Consider the following 25,517-nt stretch of genomic DNA (forward strand, 5'->3'; position numbering starts at 1 on the left):
GCCTGTTTCCGCATGTTCATTCCTGTTATACAGACTAAGCTATAGTGAAACTGAAGAACATAAAGTCAAACTACCATTTCTTATTTGAAATAGCTGAAATTAAAAATCTGCTTAAGCTGAAGCTGGTTTGGCTCAGTGGTAGAGCATTGGTCTGTGGACTGAAAGGTCCCAGGTTCGATTCCCTGGGATGTACATTGGTTGCGGGCATATCCCCAGTAGGGGGTGTGCAAGAGGCAACTGGTCGATGTTTCTCTCATCAATGTTTCTAGCTCTCTATCTCTCTCCATTCCTCTCTGTAAAAAATGAATAAAATATATATTTAAAAAAATAATAAAGTACCTTTTAAAAAAATCTGCTTAAATGTTTCAAGAGAAGTTAAGTTTTTCCATTGTGAAGGTAAAGACTTGCAATACAGTTTTCAAAGCCTTTCCCTGTTTTACTTAAAGAGAATTTAAGCTTTTTATTATCCAGTACAGTAGTGATCATTTAAGAGACTCTGCATTCATGTCAATCATCAATTTCTTTATTTAAATTTAATATGATTTGATTTTATGTTTGGCTTTTTTAAACAGGAGCACGGACATGGTGCCTCCCATCCCAGGCTCTAAGATAAGTATGGTCGCTGAGAGAGTGCTTTGCCAGGCACAGCTATTTTTCTAACAATTGAATTACAAATGTCTTTTCATTGAGTCTGAGGTGGGAGAGGAATTGAAAGGAAATAAAATGCAGTGAGCACTTATTATATATACACTAATTAGTTAAAATATAATTTAATTTTTAAAACAAATGTGTGAGATGTGTGTTGTTACTACCATTTTATGTATTAGGACTCTTAGATTCAAAGAGTAAGAAATTGCATAAAGATAAGTAAGTAGTCAGTGGTAGAATCTGGCCTCTCAGGTAAACCTTTGTCATGCCAAGGAGCATGTTTCTTTTCTTGAACAATAGAACAAGATATCTGTACAAACAACTTTGATTAAAGTTCAAAGCAACCATAGCTTTAATATGTGGAGCTCAGAGAGACTTCAGAAATAACAAATTACAGAATCATGCACTCTTAGTGCTCAGAGAACCTTTGACATCACTTTGTCAAACCTCTTATTTTTACAAGGAGCTACATCCTAGCTCAAAGCAGTAAAATGATTTCATTCACTGTCAAACCTAAGTTAGTATCAGGCTAAATATAGTCTGGTTTTGTTTAGGACAATTCTTACCTGCAAATGTACTTGAGGAGATTATAATTGACCACTGGCAAACTCTTCACCTGTTTTGCTAATTCCTTAACGCCCTGAATATAAAGAAAAAAGAGAATAAATATTACCTTTCTAAGTATCGGTCTTGGAATTAAAACCAAAGGGAAAAGGAGACATCCAGTGCTGTTTGTTGTTGTTGTTGTTTTAAATTAATTTCACATATTATCACTGTAGGATCCTGTCCTAAAAACTTGCTACCATTACAGAGAGAATGTTAGAAATATTTTCAAGGATGTGAAAGGATTTCAAATATTCCATAGGTACTAATTGTGGATAAATAGATTTAAGCGAAGCCCTGTTAACATTTTAAGCATTTGTTCACACTTGCCTGAAAATGGGAGGTAGCCTTAATTATACAAAGGTTATTGGGGATAAAAAGTAATATTGATGTACTGAGAGTCCTTCCCCCAAACATAGAGAAACACATATCAATAGACAAATAAGTCTCTCAAAATTGGTCTTGTCTAGGACACTTCATTTGGGGTGGATGCAGGGCTGGAAAGCCAGATCTTTCTGGAAATTTCACAAAGGGATTAAATGCTTTGTTTCTTCTCATTGTAGAACTTCCATTGAAATACAAATGGTCCCAGAAAAGCTATTGGATGATGTAATCTGATTTGTTCTTTTCCCTGTAATGGGCTAGACAGTAAGTATTTAAGCTTTCTGGGGCATATGGTCTCTGTCTCAACTATTCCACTCTTCTGTTTTAGTGCAAAAGCAACCACAGACAACATTATATAACACACAGGCCACAATTTTGACAAGCTTGCCAAGAAAATCCAATAGGAAAAAAGGGATAGTTTCTTCAACAAATGGTGGTGAGACAACTAGATGTGCCCATGCCAAAGAATGATACTGGACCTTTTCCTCACACCATCAACACTAATTAACTGAGAGTGGAGCATACATCTTAAATGTGAGAGCGAAAGTTATAAAGAGCTTAAAAAAAATGGGAGTAAATCTTTGTGACCTTCTTAGGTATGCAAATAAAAGCACAAGTGACAAAAAAAGAAAAATGGATAAATAGGCTTTATCAACATTAAAAATTTTTGTTCTTCAAAGGATACCAATCAAGAAAATGAAGAGACAAATCATAGAATGGGAGAAAATATTTTCAAATCACAGACTTAATAAGGAACATGTATTTAAATTATATAAAGAACTTTTACAACTTAATAATAAGATAAATAACTGAAATAAAATGGGGAAATAATGTGCCTACGATGTTTCTAAAAAAAAAAAAAGTACCCATAATCAATAAGTACATGAGAAGATACTTAAAATCATGAGGGAAATGCAACTCATACCTCAATGATATACCACTTTACACACATTAGAATGGCTATGATAAAAAACAGAGAGAACAAGTGTTGGCAAAAGAGAAATTGGGACCTGCACACATTGGTAATTACATCATGATGGAGCCTCTTCAGAAAACAGTGTCACATATGACCCCACAATTCTACCTCCGAGATATATATACCCAAGAGAAATGAGAATACATGTTTATAGCAGCAGCATTAATAATAGCAGATCAGTGGAAACGTGTCTTGCAACTGATAAATAAATAAATGATGGGATATTATTTGGAAATAAAATACCAATACACGGTATAATGTAGATGAACCTTGAAAACAGTGAAAGAAACCAGTTATAAAAGACAACATATTGAATGATGTCATTTATATGAAATGTCCAACATAGGCAAATTTGTAGAGATAGAAAGTTGATTAGTAGTTGCCAAGACTTTGGAAAAGATGGGAAACAGATATGAAGTTTATGGGGTGATAAAATGCGCTAATATTCTATAATTAGATTTTGGTGATAGGAACAGAACGCTGAGAATATAATAAAAAAATACTGAATTGTACACTACAAATGGGTGACTATATAGTATCTGAGTTGTATCTCAATAAAGCTGTTTTCACAAAAACAGGCAGTAGGTAGGATTTCTTAGGAGTCATTGTTTGAGGTGATTTAAGAGGCACAGCATGAAAAAGAGAACATGAAGTAAGTTATCCACTTTGTTCATAGACTATGTGGCACCACAATTAACCTTTTAGGGGAGCATAGCGGCAAGGAGGGCTAATTTCATTTATTCAGTCATATTTTTCTTTTTGATAGAGAAGGGTTTAAAAATGGAACCTGAGATGTGTGTGCCAAGTCTAAATGTGTATGATGTCAATACACAGAATAGTGGAACATAATTCAAGGATAGGGCAAAGGAAAGATTATAAAGACAAAGGACCCTCAAATGAAACCCTTCAGTAGAAATAAATGCAGAGACTTACAGCTTCCTCTTCCTTGCTGAGCAGTTTGGCACATGACAGAAAATCTTCATACTTCGCATAAGGAATCACTGGTTCTGGAAGTTCTCGGAGATACAGTTTGAGAAGTGACGCCACTGTGTGCACATCCGTGTTGCTGTGGAGAGAGAAGTGTGAAGATCGTTTTGAACTGAACCTTATAGTATTTTATTTTATACACACACACACACACACACACACACACACACACACACACACACATACACTAGAGGCCCAGAGCACAGATAGGGTCCCTCAGCCTGGCCAGCAATTAGGACCAATTGGGGTGTCTCACCCAGTCCAGGGGGAGGGACTGCGGGAGGTTGGCCAGCTGCAGGAGGTTGACTGTGGGAGCTTACTGACCACCAGGGGACAGATCCTGCATTGAGCATCTGTTCCTTGTTGGTCAGTGTGCATCATAGTGACTGGTCAACCAGGTGTTTGGTTTATTGTTCATAACAATCACTTAGGCTTTTATATATATATAGATGTGTGTGTGTGTGTATGTGTGTGTGTGTGCATTATATATGAATTTGCAATTAAATCAGTCAATCAGCTTTCAAGAAATACATAGCTATGTGATGATACCTACTAGATGCTACCACAGGTGGGAAGGAAAGGAACATATATAGAAGGACACTTGCAATTCTGTGTGCTTTGAAAATATTTGAAAGTTCAGCATTTTGCTTTTGTGTGTATTTGATGTTAAGCAAAAGTGTTAACTTTTGAAAACAATGAGTCTATACCAGACTTTAAATAAAATAGAACACAATTTACAAAAAATACCAAATCTACATATGTGTGAATTTAATGTCAAAATTAGTTACTTCTGAATCTTAACTTTAGTTCTTAAAATATCTCTCATTCCTGAGAAGACACTGGTGATTGGTTATAGATACTCGAGGCTTGCCATGATATGCTGCAGCTTTTAAGCAGAGCCCATTTTGAAAATGATTGAATATCAGCATGATTGCTTGTCTAATATTCTAAGATAGTTGGGAATGCTTAGAGTCTTCTAGAAAGAAAGGATAAGTGCTACAAAAATAAACAATGAAAACTTAACATGAAAAGAAAATGTTTATTCTCTGCTGAATATTAGAGTGGCAGGATAATTTACTGAGATGTTATTTTATATTTTGTTTTCTGTATTTCCGTTTCCAGTTAATCCATGAAGATGGCTGACATCAAAGACAGAAAGAAGAGAGGTTGTCTTTTTCTGTATTTTGTTTTTGTTTTTTGTTTTTTGTTTTTATCTGGGGCAGAGGGACAGGAAAATGGAAAGGGGTGATGGTGCGCAGAGAGTAAAAGGGTCACTTCCCAGGAAGTAGAAAGAGTGGTAGAGAACGGGGTCAGGGATTTTTGTCAGTAATGAGGACATACACCCACTCCCAGACCTCGCTGAAGGAAAGTGACAACTCGCCAGAGGGATATACCTGGACAAGCTGGAACAGAGGCACGGAGATTTCCTGCCTCTGTGAATATTTTGTTGGCCCAAGAGCACATGAAAGCAGCATTGACTTTACCAAAGTAAGTGGGCTGAGACAATGGGCATTTCGCCTCTCAGTTTGAGACTCAGGTTGATTTCATCAGGCATTTCCTACAGAGCTAATATTATATGTATTAGACGTTACAGAAAACACAGTGGCTAGGACCCCAATGAGTTAAAGGAATGTATTATTCTAGCTTGCTTATAACTTATAACTTGAGGTGAGTGGGGGTGGGCAGCAGATATTTAGCAGATAATAAAAGTTCATAATCACAAAGTGTAATAAGGAAAAGTATCAGATGCTATTAACAGAGGACTAATGTAGAGGCTGTTTCTCTGAGGAAATGATGTTTGGGCCAAGATCTGAAGTGTGTGTGTAAGCATTAACTACATGAAAGCTGAAGAATAGAAGGAGACCTTCCTGATTAATGCAAATCAGATAAACAGAGACCTAGGGGAGAGGAAGCATCCTGTCCTTGAGGAGCTGACAAAGGCCAGGGAGACCAGATCTCATAGTGGGACTGGACCATGGACTTCACTTCCCTCAGAATTAGGGCAGGAGCGAAGGTTTTCCATTTTCACATTGAAGTGAGTCAAAGGAGGCATTCTGTCAATCATTTTGCACATATTAAAATAATAAAAGTGACCTGATAGGGCCTGTATTAACTAATTTTATTCTTTCCATAATTAACTCCTTTTTCTCTTAAAATTCTCAACTGATAGACAATATAGAAGTCAACTCAGAGGCTTGTAAAGAAAATAAAAATCATATCTTCCAGATGTCTTGAAAATTGTGACCAAACTTATTAATTCCTAAAAATACTTTCCTCCAATTTCTTTTTAAAGATAGACCTAAAATAATCTTAATGGTAAGACACGAAAGACACTATTTTTCCCCCTGGCAAACCACTCTACTTCATGTATATCCAAGCCCTTCTGTGTTTCTTGTGTTGTGTTGTGTTGTGTTGTGTTGTAAATCACCTGACACCCACCCCCACCGAGGGTGCAGTCCTCAGTAGTAACAAAATCACAAACTGATAGGACGGTCAGTTCAATCAAGTATTAAAATAAACTATTTTCATCTTTTGATTCCACTCGAATCCACACCACACTCTAACCCAACCCAATTTATGACCGGGTTAGGTTGTATTCAAAGGCAATGACAATTTTGTTAAGTTATAGGTAGGTACAGAGAAAAATATAAAAATAAAATATAAAATAAGTATAATTTCAATATATACAATGTATAATTTGTATGACCACATAGAATATATAAAACATTTATGAAATAAATGAGACAATAAGAAATATGTATATTTAACAAAAATATGTTTCAGTATGTCAGTGATGAACTATTCATTACTCTCCCCAAGCACAGTTTTTAAGGTAACTTGCTGTTTTTTCATTTTTTCTCACTGCCTTTGATCAGGTTTTTATTCAAAATTAGCTGTCCAAAGTGATTTGACCTTTATGGAATAAACAAAGTTAAGTTTATGCCTCAGGCTTCTTTTCTTCTGCAGAGGGTTTCTTTTCTGAGGGCTTCTTAGTTGCTGGTTTCTTGGTACTTGCAGCCTTTTTACTTCCTGTATTATTTTGCTTCTAATGAAGTTGAGCTATAGCACTGAGGACGTTTGAACACTAGATGGCACAATTGCAAAGTTAGACTAATAAAGATGGTGTGAAAATTGTGAGGGATGAAAAGGCTGCAGAATCATTCTTCATCCGCCAGCAATTTTCTTAGTTCCAAAGCTGCAGTAATTTCCCAAGAATAGAAATATTCGAGCTATGAATTAAGGTAAGAGAAGTGGACTGTAGTGATTATAGTATCCATTCCCTTCGGTAATATGTTACATTAGCTTTTTAGCTTCTAGTATACATAAGCCCACACACTGTTTAAATAGAAATAATGAAGAAAAATTACAATTATTTTCTTGTTTTTTGGATTAGCAAATGTTATTAATGTTTTTGCTTAAAGGATAAAATTTAAATTTATGACTCTTTTTGGGGCTTTATTAAGCTTAAGTTGTTTTGTAGGAAAAAGACTTCTACATTCTCATTTTTGGCTTTGTCCTCTCCCACTGAATAGAAGAAGACAATAACTTCTGGGCAGATGTCAACATATTTGCTGGTTCTGATTCACTTCAAGAGCCTCACAGTGCATCCATCCCAATTGCCAGAATGCTACCCACTAAGGAAGTCTGGGTTTCTCAAAAAAAAAAAAAAAAAAAAAAAAAAAGAACAGAACCACATTGTGCATCGAATTTTCCAGCCTGACACCTCTCCCTGATAACTCATTATTTAGCCTAATTTTTAAAAAATATTTTTAATTGATTTCAGAGAGGAAGGGAAAGGGAGAGAGAGATGGAAACATTATTGACTGGCTGCCTCCTGCATGCCCCCTACTGGGGATCCAGCCTGCAACCCAGGCATGTGCCCTGACCAGAAATTGAACCTGGGACCCTTGAGTCCTCAGGCTGACACTCTATCCACTGAGCCAAACTGGCTAGAGCCTTACTTAACCTAATTAATATTTGCTTAATATCTGGCCAATTAGGTAAATACCAATTAAGATGAGTCCTATATTGTCTATTCATTTAGAATTTTAAGATAAAAATCTTTTTAATTATGAAAAGAATAAAATTAATTAGAAAAGACAAGCCCTACCTATCAGATCACCTCTATTATTTGAATATCTGCAACTGTATGTTAATTGCCCAATATACCTAGAAAAACGTATTCTCTTTGCCTCAGAGAAATATATCTCAGTCTTCATCAAAGGGAGATCAAGAGACTGCATTATGTCAATAGCTAGTGTACATGGAGAATTAAAATCCCTAACCCAGCCAATAACAGTAATAACAATAGCAGTAGCACACATCTACGCACATCATTTTGTGCATCAGGCCTTCAAAGCAGCTCATTGAATGGGTTCTGTTATTAAATCCCTTTGGGGTTCTTGAAAGGAAATTGCACATTATATAAAATTCTTTTTAGCTAATTACTGATATATGAGGGTTTTTAATGTAATACTCTTTTAGTAGAGATTCAAAGCTATTGCTAAATGTACAATAAAATCATTATACAAACCTCAGGTCTCTTTCATTCACCTGGCAGTACAATCTGCTTTCAGAAGCTAAGATAAATAACCATGGACATTCTAGTCAGTGGTCGCAAAGAGGCAGAGCCAAGCGTGGGGATCCAGAATAAAGGAGCTGTCAGGCCAGAAAATGCTGAAAGCATATGCCCCTTTATTGATCAGCATATGGGTTTTGTTTACAACCTATATTGTCCTTGTACTTCTGAATTCTGCAGTGCTTTCCATTACACTTAAAGGGAGGTTCCAGGAGACTTTCTATGATGGACCTAATTTTATATTCTCAGAGGACTCCCTTTGGTCATTCTGGGATTGTTCTAGAAATCACTGCTTCACCATACAGTTTATGAACATTTATGGGGTGCACTGCCCATGCCACACACTAGGTGAAGCAGAGATCTTTTTTGTCCCTCTTGGTTTTATATCTCTAACCCATCACCAGGATGTTTCCATACAATTTTTCATTTGTTCAGCTTCTTAACATTTTCTGTATAGTATAGCTGCTAAGTCCCTGCTAGGTCTGTGACTTTAAAAAAAATAGTTTTATACTTAGTGAAAATGACCTGTGTTATTAATAATCTATGTACAGTAGAGGCCTCTTGCTAAGCTGAGCAGGGATAAAGGAGTCTGATAACAATCCCTCCTTGCTCATCCTCTCTAGACCCTCCCTTCCTTCTCCGATAAACAGACTCACACACAGAGATCAGTCCAAATGCCACAGAAATTACAAGCATAATACTACAGGAAAAATCTTAAAACCTTTAAGACTCAAAATGAGAAATGGAAATTTTCTCTCCAATATGAGGCACAGAACATAATATAATCCGTTGACTTAACTGAATAGAGTGAATTTCCAATGCACCCACATGGAGAGTTGCTAAAGATATCGTGAACTTATTTGCAACCCGCAGAGTGAGATAACCTACAGTTCCCTTGGAACTAAGAAAAAATAATGTCACGCTCACAGAACTCCGTGAAGATAAGGGAGACAGAAATCAGTCAGCAGCACTACCAAAATGAATACTGCTACCAGCGTGTCTTAAACAACACACAGTCTGTCAGCCGAGTTCACAAAGACATAGAAGAGCAAATCCAAAGGTGTGAATAGTTCCAAACTAAACCAAATGTCTACCAGAAAAGCCTGGCTCTGTTCAAACTTACTTTCTTTTGTATCTGTCAAAACCGGTACACTTTTTGGCAGTGAAACTTGAATCAAAAACTGTCATGGCTTTTTTTTTTTTTTTTTTTAACACCGTTATGTAAGTGTCACCATTGAATTATATACAACACCAAAAGACAGTTTTACTTCCAGGCAGAGTCCTGGACTACGTTGATTTACTGATTGTACCAAACAAGTCTTCTGTGTTAAAAGACTGTGGTAGGGTACTGCATGATGACTCCTGCAATGGACTAAATTATCCTCTACCAAATTCCCTGTGTGGACACCCTTGGCTCTGATGTGATGAGGTGATGTATTTGGAGGTGGGGCTTTGGAAAGGTAATTAGATTTGGATGAGGTTGTGAAGGTGATTCGATGGGATTATGCCCTTATAAGAAGAGACACTAGAGAGTTTGCCCCTCACCCTTTTACCCGCATGCATATACAAGGAAAGGCTATGTGAGTACACTGGTGAGAAATTGGCCATCTATAAGCCAGCAAGAAAGCCTTTGCCAGAAGCCAATCATGTCGGTACCCTAATATCAGTCCATTCTCTAGAACTATTATATAAAATAAATTAATCTCTGTTGTTTAAACCACCCAGCCCATGGTATTTTTAATCTTTATCCTCACCTGAGTATTTTTTTCATTGCTTTTTAGGGAGAATGGAAGGGAGGGAGGGGGGGAGGGAGAAAGGGAGAAAGGGAGAGAAGGGAAGGGGGAGAGCGAAAGAGAGAGAGAGAGGGAGAAAGAGAGAGAGAGGGATGACATTGACTGGTTGCTGGGTACTGGGGATCGGGGATTGAAGATCAAACCTGCAACTCAGTTACATTCCCTTGACTGGGAATGGAACCCAAGACCCCTTGGTGCACAGGCTGACATTTAGCCACTTAACAGTACTAGCCAGGGCCATGGTACTTTTTTATGGCAGCCTAAGCTGACTAATACTACTAATTTTCATGTCTTTATATTAGTAAACATATGTACCTGATTCTTTATCACATAACCCTTTCTTGCTTCAATTGTACCTGGGACTTAAAGTGCTATGGGTTGTAATTTTAGTTTCATATGATTTTCAAAATTTTGGCAAACAGTTCATGAACTTGGCTTAGCTAAAACAGAGAAGTTACAGCTGTATTTAGTTACTTTGTGATTTTATGCTGTCTGCCTACATGTTTTTTCCTCACTAAACTCTGCAGATGGAGTTTCAGGAGAAACAAAGGAAATGTAACCATCAAAATACATTCAGCAATTTATTTTTTCAGATTATGCAGCCCAGGATTTTCTAGAGAAGCATTATTGATGTTCTGACACTGAGAAGGTATATTACACTAAAAATATTGTTTTAATTTCTCTAACAGTTCTTAAAACCCATATACATTCTTTAATACTTCTACTTTAAAATAAAAAATAAAGTAAAACAAAATGTCACAAGTAATTTTTCTAGCTAATGAAGACTAATTAGCAACCAGTTTCATATATTTCATCCTACCTAATAAAATAGTAATATGCAAATTAACCATCACTCCGCTACATCCACTAGCCACACCCACCAGCCAGTCAAAATGAGTATGCAAATTAACCCCAACCAAGATGGCTACAGCCACAGAGAACAGGTGGGAGACTTGGGTTTTTCTTTCAACAGAGGAAGCCAAGCTTTTTTCCTGCCCTTGCCAGCCTAGGCCTCCACTCAAGGCTACAAAGTTTCAATTATGGAAGGTAAACAAATCCAAACAGAAATGGCTGCCAGCCACTGAGCAAGCAAGAGGCTTGGCTCAGCTCTAGGCTACAAAGTTTCAATTATAGAAGGTAAATAAATTTCAGATACATAATGTGTTGCTAAAATGACCCTATTGCATGTTGCTCATTTCCTTCTGTAACTGTTACAAGTTTGGAGAATTCTGATGATGTAGTTCAGGGACTAACAATAAAGGATATAACATTCCTTTATAGAAAACTTATTTTTTCCCCAATAAGATAGAAAACAAAACCTTTGTGCCTTATACAGGAGATGAGTAGGTAGAGGTCCAGTTTCACATTTTGAACTTTTAACTCATAGTATTAGGGAGGACTTGAAAATGACTTTATGGTATATCCAGGTGAGTCTACAAATCAACACCAAAACCATTGGAGTCCATGCAAAACTTGTTCCTTCTCTGAATACTCTAACAGTCTTTATTACAACACAAAAGCATTCCCAGCATATGGCCTAAATGATACCACTCCACTTTATTATTCTGACACTGTTCCTTTTGAATAGGCATACAAACACCAATTGATAGATATACCAAACACCGGTTAAGTGGCTATTTTTATTCATAACTTAATCAGGTTTTAATGGACATGAACTCAAACTTATTCGAAGATAAAGTGACACTTGTATCCTCATCAGCATACATATAGATGATTAGATACATCACCAAGAGAATAAAGCACATGAAAAGGGACTGATTTCTAGATAACCTACGTTATGTCCTACATAAACTATGTTCACATACGAGATACTTTCTCTTAAAGCTCATTAATTTTTCAGACCTCGGTATGTTTACAAGGAGGTTTCATGGAACCCTTGAGAATTATATCCATTGTTTCAATTAGACAGGAAGCCAAGCATTGGGGGAAGTAGGCCTGTCAGAGCGAGTGAAGAGTAACCTAAGTGCATTCCCCAGTGTGTGGACTATTCCAAGTCTGGTGCCACACAAAACGGACAATAAGTGACATCAAATCACTGGGAAGGAACACTAGTGTTTTTCCCCCATTACCTTTCAATTTTCTTGATTATATCAAACAGGAAGTTCCAGTGGGGAATGAGAGAAGTGTTAAAGTGGTATTACCATTTGCTAGTCTTTATTTTCATCAAATAAGGAGAGGGCTCCGGGGCCAGAGTCTACGGAAAGCAGCTGTGTTCAGCTAGCATTTAATAATAAGCTTTGTAGTCACTGCATTTATGCTATGTTGACTTTGTGTCTATGGTAAATGATGCTGGTTTGCAACCAACAGTAATGATACAAAGTTCCTTTTACAACAAAATTGACAAAGAAAACAGTGAATAAATATAAATAAAAAATATCAGTAAACCTGGTACAGTTGTTATATGGATATGACCAAAGTCGATGGTACTGTATGAATGACAAGTTTGAGAAGTCCTCTAAGATAATGGTTACCAAGTATTGTCATGCCACCATAATAGCTAGGAACTGCATCAAAAGACAGGAAAGTTAAGAGTGGCCATAGCTAACCAGGAGTTGAGAGGGCTGATGCCTCTCGACTTCAGAGAATCATTTAGGAAATAGAGAGCCAGTTTACCATCCCAGACAGTCAGTGAGTAGGGGTCCAGAATGAGTCTCAGCAGAATATGCCTCCCTGGCATGCAAATGATTTCAAGTTTTTCAAGTTGAAAGCAAAATCCAATAAACTCAAGCAGGAGGGGCAAGAGGGGGCAGGGCAGGGGGGCTGGTGGTTTCCTCCTCCTCACCTGCCTGAAGGAATTCAAACCAAAAAAACGTGCTTCAGGAAGGGAACCTTAGCATATTCACCTTAGCACATAGGAGTTAACTATGGCAGCCAGGGAGAGTCCAAGAAAATCTGTTAGATTCCCCTCTGTGTCCCATTGTTTCTGGGTGGCCATGCAAAAATTAATTTGCCACATGTTTGTTCTTTCTTGACTATCTGTAAATTGCGTATTTTCCCTTTGATTTCCCAGGCTCCTGCCTTCCTCTCCTTAGTCCAGATGGCTTATCAGCCTCAATTGCCCAAAGTGCTCTCCAGTTTCTTAGTCTTATGGAACTCCCTGCATGTATGTACATAATAAACTTGGTCATTTTCTCCAGGTTATCTGTCTCATGTTAATTTGTTATTAGTCCAGTAAAAACAATTTAGAAGGATAGAAAGAAAATCATCTTTCTGTCCCCCACAAGGGCTTGCCTTAGGCAAACTGCTAGAAATGTGTTCTTGGCTTTTTCAACTTTTTATCCAGATGACCTTAAGCTACCACTTGCTTTTTTCACCTTCCTCCATCAATCCCTACCTTTAACCTTAAATATTTCATTCACACCATCACACAAAGGCTCTACAATGTACAGTTTGCTACTAAACTCTCAGTGTTTGCTTTCTCACATGGATCAAGGCATATAAAAGTGCAGCAAAGTACTTTCCGGTATGTTCTAAAATTTCAGCCCATTTTAGAAGCTAGCAATGTATGTACTTTACACATGAACTGAATACCCCAGAAAATAATTTATATTTCACAGTAGCACACACCTACCTAGTCTAGTCAGAACTAATATGTTGCTTCCAATAATGCCATGAGGCTGATGGTACTTTTTCTCATTTCATATATGAGAAAACAGAGGCACATCACTTCAAATGAGCAATTTCCCTTTACCCCACATCCCTGTAGCCTATAGTCTGGCCAATATCTCCCAAGTTATGGTTTGAAGACCAGGCATATAAAACTCAACTCAGGATTCATTTTGAATGCAGATTCCTAGGCATCCTTCAATCTTTAAAATCAGAACGCTAGGCAATGGGGCCTAGGCATTTGAATCTTGAGGTATCTTTGTATGTATTTCTTATGTAAACTAATGTTTGAGAATCTCTACTATGTCAGTAATGCTCCTCCCTTTCAAATTCACCTTTGATAACCCTGCTCAGTAATGCTCAATCCTATATTGCTGCCCAGAGATTAAAACTACAATGTGTCTGACTTTTCTGATTTCTAAATTTTCAGATTTGGATCCCCCCCACCCTCCATTTTATTTCTGTAGACTTACAGTTTGTTTAGTGGCCCTAATTCAGTCACCCAAACAAATAAAACATAAACAAAAAGGGAGATGCTGAGGAGGACAGAATGGACTGGGTGTGTGGCAGGGCAGCTGGGGCACTGGGACAGCAGCTGTTTTATGGGATTCTTAGACAGAACGTGTAAAATCAGTGGCTTCACCCAGCCTGCTGTCCTTGCTCTTGAACGCTGTTATAAGCACGCAGTTATTTTGTTGCCGAGCAATTAATGCTGTGAGAGTGATACCCACAAGGCCATTTGTGACTCTATGTTCCCAACTCTTCCAAAATGAATCTTCTTTAACAGCTGATGCCATGTGGAGAGCTCTGGGAACAAGATAACACTTGGCTTCTAATTCGATTTTACACATTCTGTTTTTTATTGTGCCCCCTTAAAGGGGGGACGCTGAATTAAAAAAATGTTGAGTCTTAATTTTTTATTCCTAAATAGAAAGAAGAAATGAAGGAAAGAGTGGATAGAAACAATTTTTCTGTTGTTTTTAAATAGTTGACATAAACTGATAAAATACAAAAGTCAATGTGAATGTCCTTTCTCACAAAATTCATTTTGGTCAAGGAAACTGTGGGAATATGTCATCTAACTGTAAAACACAGTAAGCCGTGCATACATGAGTCTTAAACTTGGACCTCATAACTGTAAAAATAACATTTGATATAATTAAAGAAGAGAAAGTGCATGGTTTATTAAAAGCTGGCCCATGCACTTACAACCTCTCTAAATCCAAATAGTGTATGTTCCAAGTTTCTTTTTCTCTACTGTATTTTTTTTTTCTTCCACAGGACAAAAATATTATCTTCCAAATGCATCTATAGTTTCAAAACCACAGGCCAATTTATCAATAGAGACGTTTGTCAGCATAGGTCTGATGTGTACTAAACATTGAAAACAACAGAAGAGGAATCAAACAAATTGAGGTACTAATATGATAAATTATTACACAGTCCTTGAATCATGGTTTTGAAAACTACTTAGTAGTATAAAAAGTTGTTCATGATATATATATATATATATATGTTAACAAGAAAAGGCAAAATGTAAAAATTGTGATTCATATATATATATATATATATCTCGAATATATATATATTAATATAGCTATATGGCCAAGTCTATAAATGTCTATTTATGTTACATATAGTAAGAGATCTCTGGGTTGTTTAATTTTGAAATATTCACCTTTTCTTCTTACATATTTCTATACGAATTCGTGCATGGGTGGGTTCCGGCCAGCCTTCCCCAACTTGGGCTGATTAGGGCTCGGCCAGTAAGGGGAGGGGCTGTGGGAGGTTGGCTGGCCAGCCCTACCCATGATCAAGGTAGTAGGGGACAGATCAGAGCTGCAGTGAAAGTCAAAGAAACTGGTCATTCCAGTCATTCTGGTCATTCTGGCATTCTGGTCACTTAGCTTTTAGATATATAGATTATAAATCATATACAAAATGTTATAATTTAAAATGATTTTAATAACATTTTATATGGTATAGTTTTATAATCTTATTTTTAAAGTTCACTTTAAAAATCCAACTTTAGGCCTTATTATTAGTGCTATAATAATAGTAATCCTCATTATTAAAATGAGAGATTACCATTGCAGAATTCCTGTGAGAACTATTTTTTCAAATTATAATAAGTATAAAGATGAAAGCTAACTCCTGTTGACTATTTAATGAGATATAAGCATTATTCAAATAAAGGAGAAAGATATTTATTTAATCTTGCTCATTAACATATTTCACAATAAAAAACTGTTGTACTTTGCTTTAAATTCTAATAGTCTTTTTTTTAAAGTATTAGTTTTTTTTAATCATTCTGATTTTGCACACTGATGAGATTAACTTGAACTAGCAAATGTACATTCTGAAAACAAAATCCTGAGCTAGAACTTGGTCATGCAAAATTTCAAACTCAGTCAATGTAACTAAAAATGTGAAATACTCTATTTGAATATGGTTCTGAAAATAACTTTCCTTGGGAAGTTATAGATTGTTTATTTCCCTACCAGTATAGTATGCAATTGCATTTTGACACAAATATATTACTCTCTTCTTTTTTTGTCTCACTGTTCATGGATCTTGGAATCCTTTTTATTTAATAAACAGAATCTGGTAACTTGCATATCTGCCTCCTTATGACTGCTAAAACTTGACAATCTATTTATCAAAACAAGAACATTTAGGTTGTCAAAATACAATATTGTGATATGATAAGAAATATGTATATATTTTGGTTTTCATCTCTGGCTTCTTGCCAGAGCACCTAAAACCCTTACAATTTCCACAGTGATAAGAGTAATAGAAGTATTTCTTGGTTATAATATTTGGATTTTATCTTCAGTTCTTGCATTTTTAGTTTTGGGTGACAAAGATGAAAGGAGAGTCTTTTCTTATTTAGTTCTACTTTACAGAGCGACCCTTTTAAACATGTAAATAAAATGACTTCATTTACTTGTTAAAAATCTATCAATAGATTTCCATTTCACGTAGAATAAAAACTAAGTGAATTATTAAACTATTGGACTACACAGGATCAACATCTTTAATCTCATCTCTGAGGACTCTATTCATCACTCATTGTATTTCAGCCACAGTGGAGTTAGCCATTCCAGGGCCTTTGTACTTTCGCTTCTACCTGCAATGTACTGCCATGGTATCTTAGGTCTTACCATTGAAGCTATACCCAAATGTTACATCTTCAGGAAAGAGGATGTGTATCTCCACCAGGTCTGCAGGGGAGGGCAGTTAGGGGCAACTAGGCTGGCAGAGGAGGGCAGTTGGGGCAGATTGGGCAGCAGAGGAGCAGTTAGATGTTCATCAGGCTGGCATGGGAGTTATTAGGAGCAATCAGGCAGCAAGGCAGGTGAGCGGTTGAGAGCCAGCAGTCCTGGATTGTGAGAGAGCAGTCAGACACCCTCCGAGGGGTCCCAGATTGGAGAGGGTGCAGACTTCGCTGAGGGACACCCGCCCCCATTGCACAAATTTTGTGCACTGGGCCTCTAGTACATTAATAACACACTAGGGAGACTGATTAAGAAAAGTCACAAATTGATAACATCAGAAGTAAAACAGGGGATATCTATTGATACATACATTACACAAAAAGTAAGATGACATTGAATTTGAAAAGTTATATGGAATGGACAAGTTTCATGACAGATATAAATGAAATGGTACAAGAAAAAGTTAGAAGAGCCATATCTAAGATAACATCAGACTAGATAATATCATTAATAAATTTGATCAAAGTTTTATGGGACAAATAATACAAACTTATAACTTTTCAGAAAACAGAAAGAGAGAGGACACTTTTCAGCTAATTTTGAGGCCAGAATTCCTCTGGTAACAAAACTAGTCAAAAACATTACAAAAAATATTTGGTCAATATAGATCCAAAAATCCTTAATACATTATTTGCAAGTTAGATATAGTAATATATAACAAGGAAAATATATCACAACCAAATATAGCTTATTATAGGAATATAAAGTCACTTTCACACTTGCAAATCAAAGAATGTATCTCATGACATTAACGTAAGTGGAAAATATATTGTTAAAATACATTGAAGTAAAATATAAGGTAAAATATATTAAAATATATTGAAATAACCCCACTTCCAATTTTTAATATGGAAAAATCTTTGCTACACAATGTTAAATGAATAATATTGATAAAATTATTTCTTTTTCTACAAAATTAGAGAAAGGAGGTAATTCACAAAATAATAACAATGTTTAATTTTTAACTTGCTGTATACTTTCTCCTTTGGAACTTGCATTATTTCCTAACTTTCACCATGCTCTACTTCTTGTTTCTTTGTAAATTTATTCTGGGTTAAGATAAAGGTATCTATTTAAAATTTTTAATTACATTTCCAATATCCTAATCTTATCAATATTTTTAATATCCTTTAGATTAGGTAAACAACTTAAAAATCAAACAAGGGAAGACTTGTACTTTAAAAGTTCACTTTTCCATCTTAGCTAGTTTGGCTTTGTGGATAGAGCATCAGCCTGCAGACTGAAGGGTCCCAGGTTTGATTCCAGTCAAAGCACATGCCTGGTTTGTGGGCTTGATCCCTAATAGGGAGCATGCAGGAGGCAGCCAATCAATGATTCTCTCTCATCATTGATGTTTTTATCTCTCTCTTCCTCTCCATCCTCACTGAAATCAATAAAAAAATATATTTTTTTAAAAAGTTCACTTTTCCTATGTTAAATACAATTTCAATTTAGAACCAGAGAAAAATAATCAATAAAAATGTTTTTAAGGGGGGCCCTGTCCGGTGTGGCTTAGTTGGCTGGACATCATCCCATGCACCGAAAGGTTGCTGCTTCGGCTCCCAGTCAGGGCACATTCCCAGGTTGTGGATTTACTCCCAGGTCTAGGGTGCTTACTGGAGACAGCCAATCTATGTTTCATTCACATTGATGTTTCTCTATCTCTCCCTCTTCCTTACCCGCCTTTCTAAAATCAATAAAAGCATATTAAAAAACAAATAAACAACTTTTTTTAGGGGGTTAGAAAAAGCATAGAAAAGACATCTGAAGCACCAAATCTTTGACTCTGCAACTTAATAAAAACAACCCATAATTGTATGACCATGTAATTAACATCAATGACTATTACAGCATCAATGACAATGTCTCAGCTCACTGCATCCTTTCAGTTCAGATTGAATTTCCCAGTAAAGCCTGGTTAATAAAATCTTAAAAGCTACCTGTCAAATGATGGCTTCTCTCCACAGTCAAAGGCATCCTGGAGCTCCTTGACCAGGTTCGCCTGGCCTGGCAGCCGGAAGAGACCCTCCTCCTTCAGCCCCCGCTGCCGGATGAAGTCCACACACTGCTCCACCAACATGGGAGCCAGGCGGTTCCCATATCTCTTCTCATAACGGACAGTCTCCTCCAGTTTCTGCCCAAAGATGCCTGAAGAAATAAAAAAAATCACAATGAATTTAAGAAACGTATCTCTTCCCACTCTGATGCTTTCTTTTAAAACTCAATGTAAAGGAAAAAGAAAGATCGGAATGCTAGCAAGCATTTCACATTTGGTACCTCTCATTACTACAGAATCAAGTTCAAGAAAAATAACTGTTGCCATAGAGCGTCGGCCTGTGGACTGAAGGGTCCCAGGTTCGATTCTGGTCAAGGGCATGTACCTTGGTTGCAGGTAGCATATCTTTTTGAGCCCATTAGAACCCTCAACATGGATATCTCAAGCTCAAAATGTCTAAAACTGGCTAACTCATCTTTTCTTCAAAACACGTTCCTCTTCCTATAGTTCTGATTTTAGTTATCAGTTCCAGCTATCCACCCTCAAATCACGGAAGTGCCATCTGAGAGCCACACTAGATTCCTCCCTCCTTCACTACCCTCATTCACTCACCAGGTCGGTCCTTTCCAGAGTCATTACTACTACAAGGGCTAGATCCTCAATATTTCCCAAATGAAACTTTTTGAAGAGTCCCAGATCCGTGCTGCCACAGTGATCTTCATAGTATTTAAATCAGAGCCTGCCAGTCTTTTTTTTGCATTTCTTCCAATGGTGCCTGCCCACTGGCCAACCAAACTCCTTTGCATGAAATACAAAGTCCCCACAATGTGACCTCAATCTTTTTCCACATCTTTTTTCATAAACAATGCTTAGGTGACAGCCATTGTGTGCCAGGCACTGTGCCATCGCCACCCTCATTTCCACAGCTTCTTCATGAACAATATGCTAACTATACGGAACTATCTGTTGCTTTCTTCTAGAAGGTAAGACCTGCAATCACAAGTTAGCCTAGAAAAAATTATCCTGCAAGATTCAACTCTTATCATCTCCTGTGTTAATTAAGTCTTTATCAACATTCCCTCACCCCGACCCTGGAGGCAAAACCCTGGAGGCAAAGCTTGATAAATTTCTTCTTTGATTTCTTAACACATTGCTGTGTAAGAATTTCCTCAGATGACTCTCTGTACTGAACTAGTCCCTCAGTAGTCAGAAGAGAAATGTGTTTTCACAATTATTATAGTAAGATAGTTTACATTTATTATTATTATAAATAATATTGGGGGGAAAAACAGTTGTATACTATATATCTATCTTATGAACCTCAGAAGGGCTTAGGTAATCTTTATGATGCCATACACACAAGGGATACAGTGGGGTGGTATTAGATCTGAACGTCTCCAAGATTCACTACCCATTCTACCATGTTGCTCTGATCTGACTGTGTCTGTTGAAAATTCCTATGTTGAAAACCCAAGGCCTGAGATGTTGGTATTAGAAGGTGGGGACCTTTCAGGACTGATCAGGTCATGAGGGCAGAGCTCTCATGAATGGGATTAGTGCCTTTCTAAAAGGGACCCCCAAAGAGCTCTCTCATTCCTTCTCTTCCTGCCAGGTGAGAATGCAGCAAGAGGCTGAAAGCTGGCCACCTGGAGGAGGGCTCTCACCAGAATGCAGCCATAATCCTGGCCTGGAGTGGGAGTTCCAGCCTCCAGAACTGTGAGAAATAGATATCTGAGGTTTACAAGCTGCCCAATCTCTGTCATTTTGTTATAGCAGCCTGAACTGACTAAGACACACAGGCAAACTCTCTGGCTTCTCTCCCTGAGACTTAATACTGAAGTGAGAAAGGATTGAGTGTTCTGTAAATATTTGTAGAATTAATGAGTTTATTGAAGCAAATTATTTCACCTCCTCCTCAATTATAGGAAATATATTAATAACTTCCAAGTAAAAGGGAATTTCATTAATAGTTCTCAGGTTGTGGCAATGATTTCTATAAAAACTTGGGGGGGGGGAGGGGGAATCCTTGGTTTGCTGACAAGAAACCAGAGTTTAAAAGCATTTTGCTTATTGCTCCAATTCTCTGTTCTCAGTTATTTTTCAGAGTTCACTATTCCTCCTTTCTTATAGATCACTTGCTGAGCCATACAGAGAATTTGCTTTTACTTATTCTTCTGCTACAGTAACCCTGGTAACAGAATTAAATCTTGGTACCAGGACTATAATATTTTTCTATTGAAAATGAGTGTTCACCAATGGTAAATGGACAAGTCAAAATAAAAGACATCCAAACTAGTATAGAAGCAAAACCAGCTAAGGCTTACTTTAGACTCATCAGCACTTTCTAAGTAACCAACAAAACTTATATGATAGCAGATGTAACCAAAGGAGCTCAGAATCTGTAATAACCAATACATTCTTGGCAGAATCTTGACTCTTTTTTTAGTCAGAGTGGGAAAGAAAGGGGAAAAATGAAGGCCTGGAAAAATTAAATGTAATAATGTGAACATAGTGACCCAGTGACCTACGTCTTAGACCAGCAGAGTAACTACTAGTATAGACACTGTTTTCATTTTGTACAAGCCATGCAATTTAAATGCATTTTTTAATGACACTCAGACATTCTACAAGGAGGTTGCTCTTCTACAAACAGATTCAGAGGTGTTTGGTAACCTAAAGTCACACACTTGGAAAGTGGCAGATCTGTGGTAGAAATGCAGGTCCATATAATTCCTCTTCCCCCTTGTTATGTTAATTCAGTTCAGACATACTTTTGCATAGTGATCGTCACTCTCATTTCGCAACTTCCAAAGACTAACTCTGGTTTCATGTAGTTCAGGGAAATCACTGCCTTTGCAAATGAGCTCGTAGTCAAGTTTTTGTTCATGGGCTCCTCAGCCATCACCCATAATTCGGTGTATTACTTATCAGAGTAATTATTTCTTCTTCTTTTTTTCTTTTAATCCCCAAGGAGTCTATGAACTCATCTCCAGCATCACTTGGTAGATGCTCCATAAAACTTTAATATATGAATTAGTGAGCTCTTCATTTATAGAACCATATAAAGTTATATGGATTTGGATAATAGCAATCAGTTGAACAAATTAATTTCCGTAAGTATAATTACAACATGAACAACATACAATAATCTTTAAAAAAACATGTTGGTTTTATCCATCAACATTATAAAGACATTTTGCTTTATTTTCTTATTGCTTATAGACTAGCAGGAAAAGATAGATAAAGATACTACTGTTTGCCATAAATATATTTTTTTTACATATTTTATTGATTTTTTTTTTACAGAGAGAAAGGCAGAGGGAAAGAGAGCCAAAAACATCAATGAGAGAGAAACATCGATCAGCTGCACACCTGCTACTGGGGATGTGCCTGCAACCAAGGTACATGCCCTTGACTGGAATCAAACCTGGGATCCTTCAGTCTGCAAGCCAAAACTCTATCCATTGAACCAAACCAATTAGGGCATCAATCTATTTTTTATTTTTTTACTACTAAAGTGCATACAGCACTTTAAGATGGCTATGAAGATAAGGTGGCAAAGTGGCAGCATATAAGAAATATCAGGGCTTCAGGGTAGAGAATATAATGCATGTTCATTAGATCCCAAAATAGATCCAGAGGCATGGATAAATGGAACAGACTGACAGAGTTTAGAAGGGAGGGAGATGGGGAAGACTGGATGAAAGAAGGTGAAGGCATTAGCCAAAGAACATGTATGCTTAGCCCATGGACACAGATAATAGTGCGGTGATTGCCAGAGGGGTGGGAAGGGAGGGGTGTGTTTGGGGGTGGAGGTGGGCAAAGTGAAGGGGTAATGGGGACATCTGTAATAGTGTCAACAATAAAGAAAAGTATCATTATAACATAATGCAAAAAATAATATAATGGATGACTAAACAATAGCCAGCATTTTCTTGAAAAGTTTGCATAGACGGCAGAGTAGAGAGATCATCGTAGCAGAGAAGACTCAGTAAACAAAAGCAAGGAGGTGATATAGGAGATGTGTTTAGGGAGAAAGAGTGGGCAGTCTGGGGAATTGGGGTTTATTCATAAGGAATAGTTGGAATTGGCTATAAGGTCTGATAATTATACGAAACAGGTAGGATTTCCTTTAGAGGCAACCAGGAGTCAAGAAAATGTTCAGCTGTGGAATTCTGTTGACAGTGCTGCTTAGGAATATTTCATTCTGAGGGTGTTTCTAAAGCTGTCAGTCTCTTTCGTCTGCCTGTCCTTGACAAATGAACTATATGCCTTTCTGTTTTTCTCAGTGTTTGAAGGATTGGTCTGTGGACCAAAGTGTCGAAGTTCCCGGCTCTGGTAGAGTCAACCAATCAATGAATCTCTCTCACATAGACGTTTCTCTCCCCACATAGACGTTTCTCTCCCCGCACCTCTTCTAATTCCTTTCACTCTCTCTAGAAATCAGTGGGAGAAATATCCTCTGGTGAGGATTAACACAAAAACAAAAACTCCACACAAATGGACTGTATGTTGTAGGAATTTGTGAAGAATGTTGGGATGGAAAGAGGGAAGGGTGGGTGCTGTCTTGAAAAGCCACCTTTTAGGTTAAAGTAAGCTGTGTGCATGAAGCAATAGAGACACAGGGGACTAACTTGATGGGAACAGAAATGGAGCTGAAAGCATACAGAGAAGGAAGAAGCTAAGTGGTTATGTATGGGGGGGTGGGGAGGGAGAAAGGGAGGAGGGGAAAAAAGCACCAGAAAATGAATGATGCTTTATCTCCAGGAACAGAGCAACTCAGGACAAAAACAAAACAAACCAAAACAAACAACAAGCTAAAGTTAGAGTTAAAAATTTACCTTAGTCTTTCCCATGATCACAATAACCTTAAACCAACCAGCCTATTGCAACTAGAAATTAACACTAACATTCATGATCCCAAGTGTTACCCACCCCCAGGGAATCAAAAGACTGGTTGTGCTTTGAATATTAGATATTAGTCTTAAGCAGGTAAAAAACAAAAAACAAACAAAAATAAACAAATCAAGAGAATAAGAACACATTGTAATCTTTATCTCACCGGAACATAAACACTGAGCACCCTCATCCCCAGCTTCCTGCCTATTAGGTGTTTCAATTTCCTAGATTTATAAAAGCACTGGGAAACCTTTTCAGTGACCTGTGTTAGTACGACGGAGAAGGAGGACAAGGGCAGAAGCCTCTGAAGAGAAAGGAACCCGGAGAAGGCAGTTAGGGCTCACACAGCACGCAAGCTCCAATACCCCCAGGGCTCTGGACACGTGGACTCAAAGCCACGCTTCACTCTGAGGGTGTTTCCAAAGCTGTCAGTCTCTTCTGTCCGCCTGCCCTGGACAACAGTAAAGAATATGCCCTGAATGTGGACCAGGGAAAGCAGACACGTCACCGTTCTTACGTCTGGGCGCTGGGCCATGATTCCTGCCCGATCCCTTTGGCTTTCACTGAAATGGCTTCAGCAGATGCTCTCCAAGCGGCTTGGGAGAGGAACTCAGAAACCAGGCCCACTTCTCGAACTACTTGAGGGCCCAGGGGGTGAAACAAAGCACAAAGGAAGCCTCTCTTCTTAAGGTGGCATGGTTTGGGAAACTAGGACTGCAAGAAAAGTTAATTCTTTTCAGTGCCAGACCTTAAACAGCCCGTGCTGCTGGCTGCTGCTGACCTGAAGGACTAGGCAGCAGGAGACAGCAGGCCAGCAGCCTGCACCCTGTCCCGTCCCTCCCGGAGCCCCACTGGGTCCCGGCTCCCTGAGCTCCTGCAGGCAGTGGGCTGAGGGAGGCCGGTGTGCACAGACTGGGTGGGGGGGGGGGGGGGGGGGGGAGAAAACTGCCAGCAGCAGAATGCTTCCCGCTCCTCCTCTCCTTCATGCTTCTGAGAGAAACCAGAATACAGCTTTGTAAATTAAAATCTGTTAATCCTTGACTCAAATGCTGAGCATTCCTCAGATTACTGGGACTTTGCTCAGAGGGAAGGACAGTGCTTTAAAAATAGCCCGCAGGAGGTGGGAGACAGAAGCTGCACCCACTCCTGTGACTGCCTTTGCCAGCCAAGGGGACCTCTCCCTGCAGGCTCTGCCTCCCCTCGCTGATGTTTAAGGAGAAAGGGAAGAAGGCGGAAGGGACAGCCCTGCAAGCCAGGATGCTTGCAGATCCGCTATACTCCACTTTTTAAAGGAGAAAAGGGGATACAGATAATAAAGACCTCGCTCTAGGCTTCAAAAATACATTAATTGACCCCAGAACGTCTCATGTTACAGATGAAAAGCAATAATCTGGAAACGCAGACTGTCTCTGGTATTTAGATCAACCGGGTTTCCTGTCTGAGGAGTGAGGGAACTAGAAGTTCAAATGTCTTGTAAGCAATTAGTTCCTAGTCTTCGATTTCTAGCACTATCTGTTTCTCTCTCAGTGCTGCAGTCCTACAGTAACCCTAATCTGTGCTCTATCACCTTGTCTTAAAATCTCTATCATTCTCTAAAATGTGAGTCTTGTACATGCAATTATCCTTATGGATGAGAGAGGAATAAAAATGAACACCTGAATTCCTTGCTTATAATGTATGCTAATGATCCCAGCCAGACCTTAGCTGCTGGGAGGGACTCAGAAGGAACAAGGTTTAGTTTTAAAAA

General features: G+C 37.9%; 1 protein-coding gene across 6 annotated transcripts in view; it reads right to left on the reverse strand.

Moving 5' to 3' along the window:
* Nucleotides 1-25,517, reverse strand: part of ARHGAP24 (Rho GTPase activating protein 24) — a 431,485-nt gene that overhangs the window by 17,094 nt on the left and 388,874 nt on the right. For all 6 annotated transcript variants that reach the window (XM_036411559.2, XM_036411552.2, XM_045571040.1 and 3 more), the window contains 3 exons: nucleotides 18,816-19,023; nucleotides 3,545-3,677; nucleotides 1,215-1,288 (listed from right to left, as the gene is read on the reverse strand). In XM_036411559.2, the coding sequence (XP_036267452.1) occupies nucleotides 1,215-1,288; nucleotides 3,545-3,677; nucleotides 18,816-19,023 (415 nt within the window). The remainder of the gene's footprint in view (nucleotides 1-1,214; nucleotides 1,289-3,544; nucleotides 3,678-18,815; nucleotides 19,024-25,517) is intronic.

This window comes from Pipistrellus kuhlii, unplaced genomic scaffold (genome assembly GCF_014108245.1).
Source record: "Pipistrellus kuhlii isolate mPipKuh1 unplaced genomic scaffold, mPipKuh1.p scaffold_m20_p_1, whole genome shotgun sequence".
NCBI classification, from domain to species: domain Eukaryota; kingdom Metazoa; phylum Chordata; class Mammalia; order Chiroptera; family Vespertilionidae; genus Pipistrellus; species Pipistrellus kuhlii.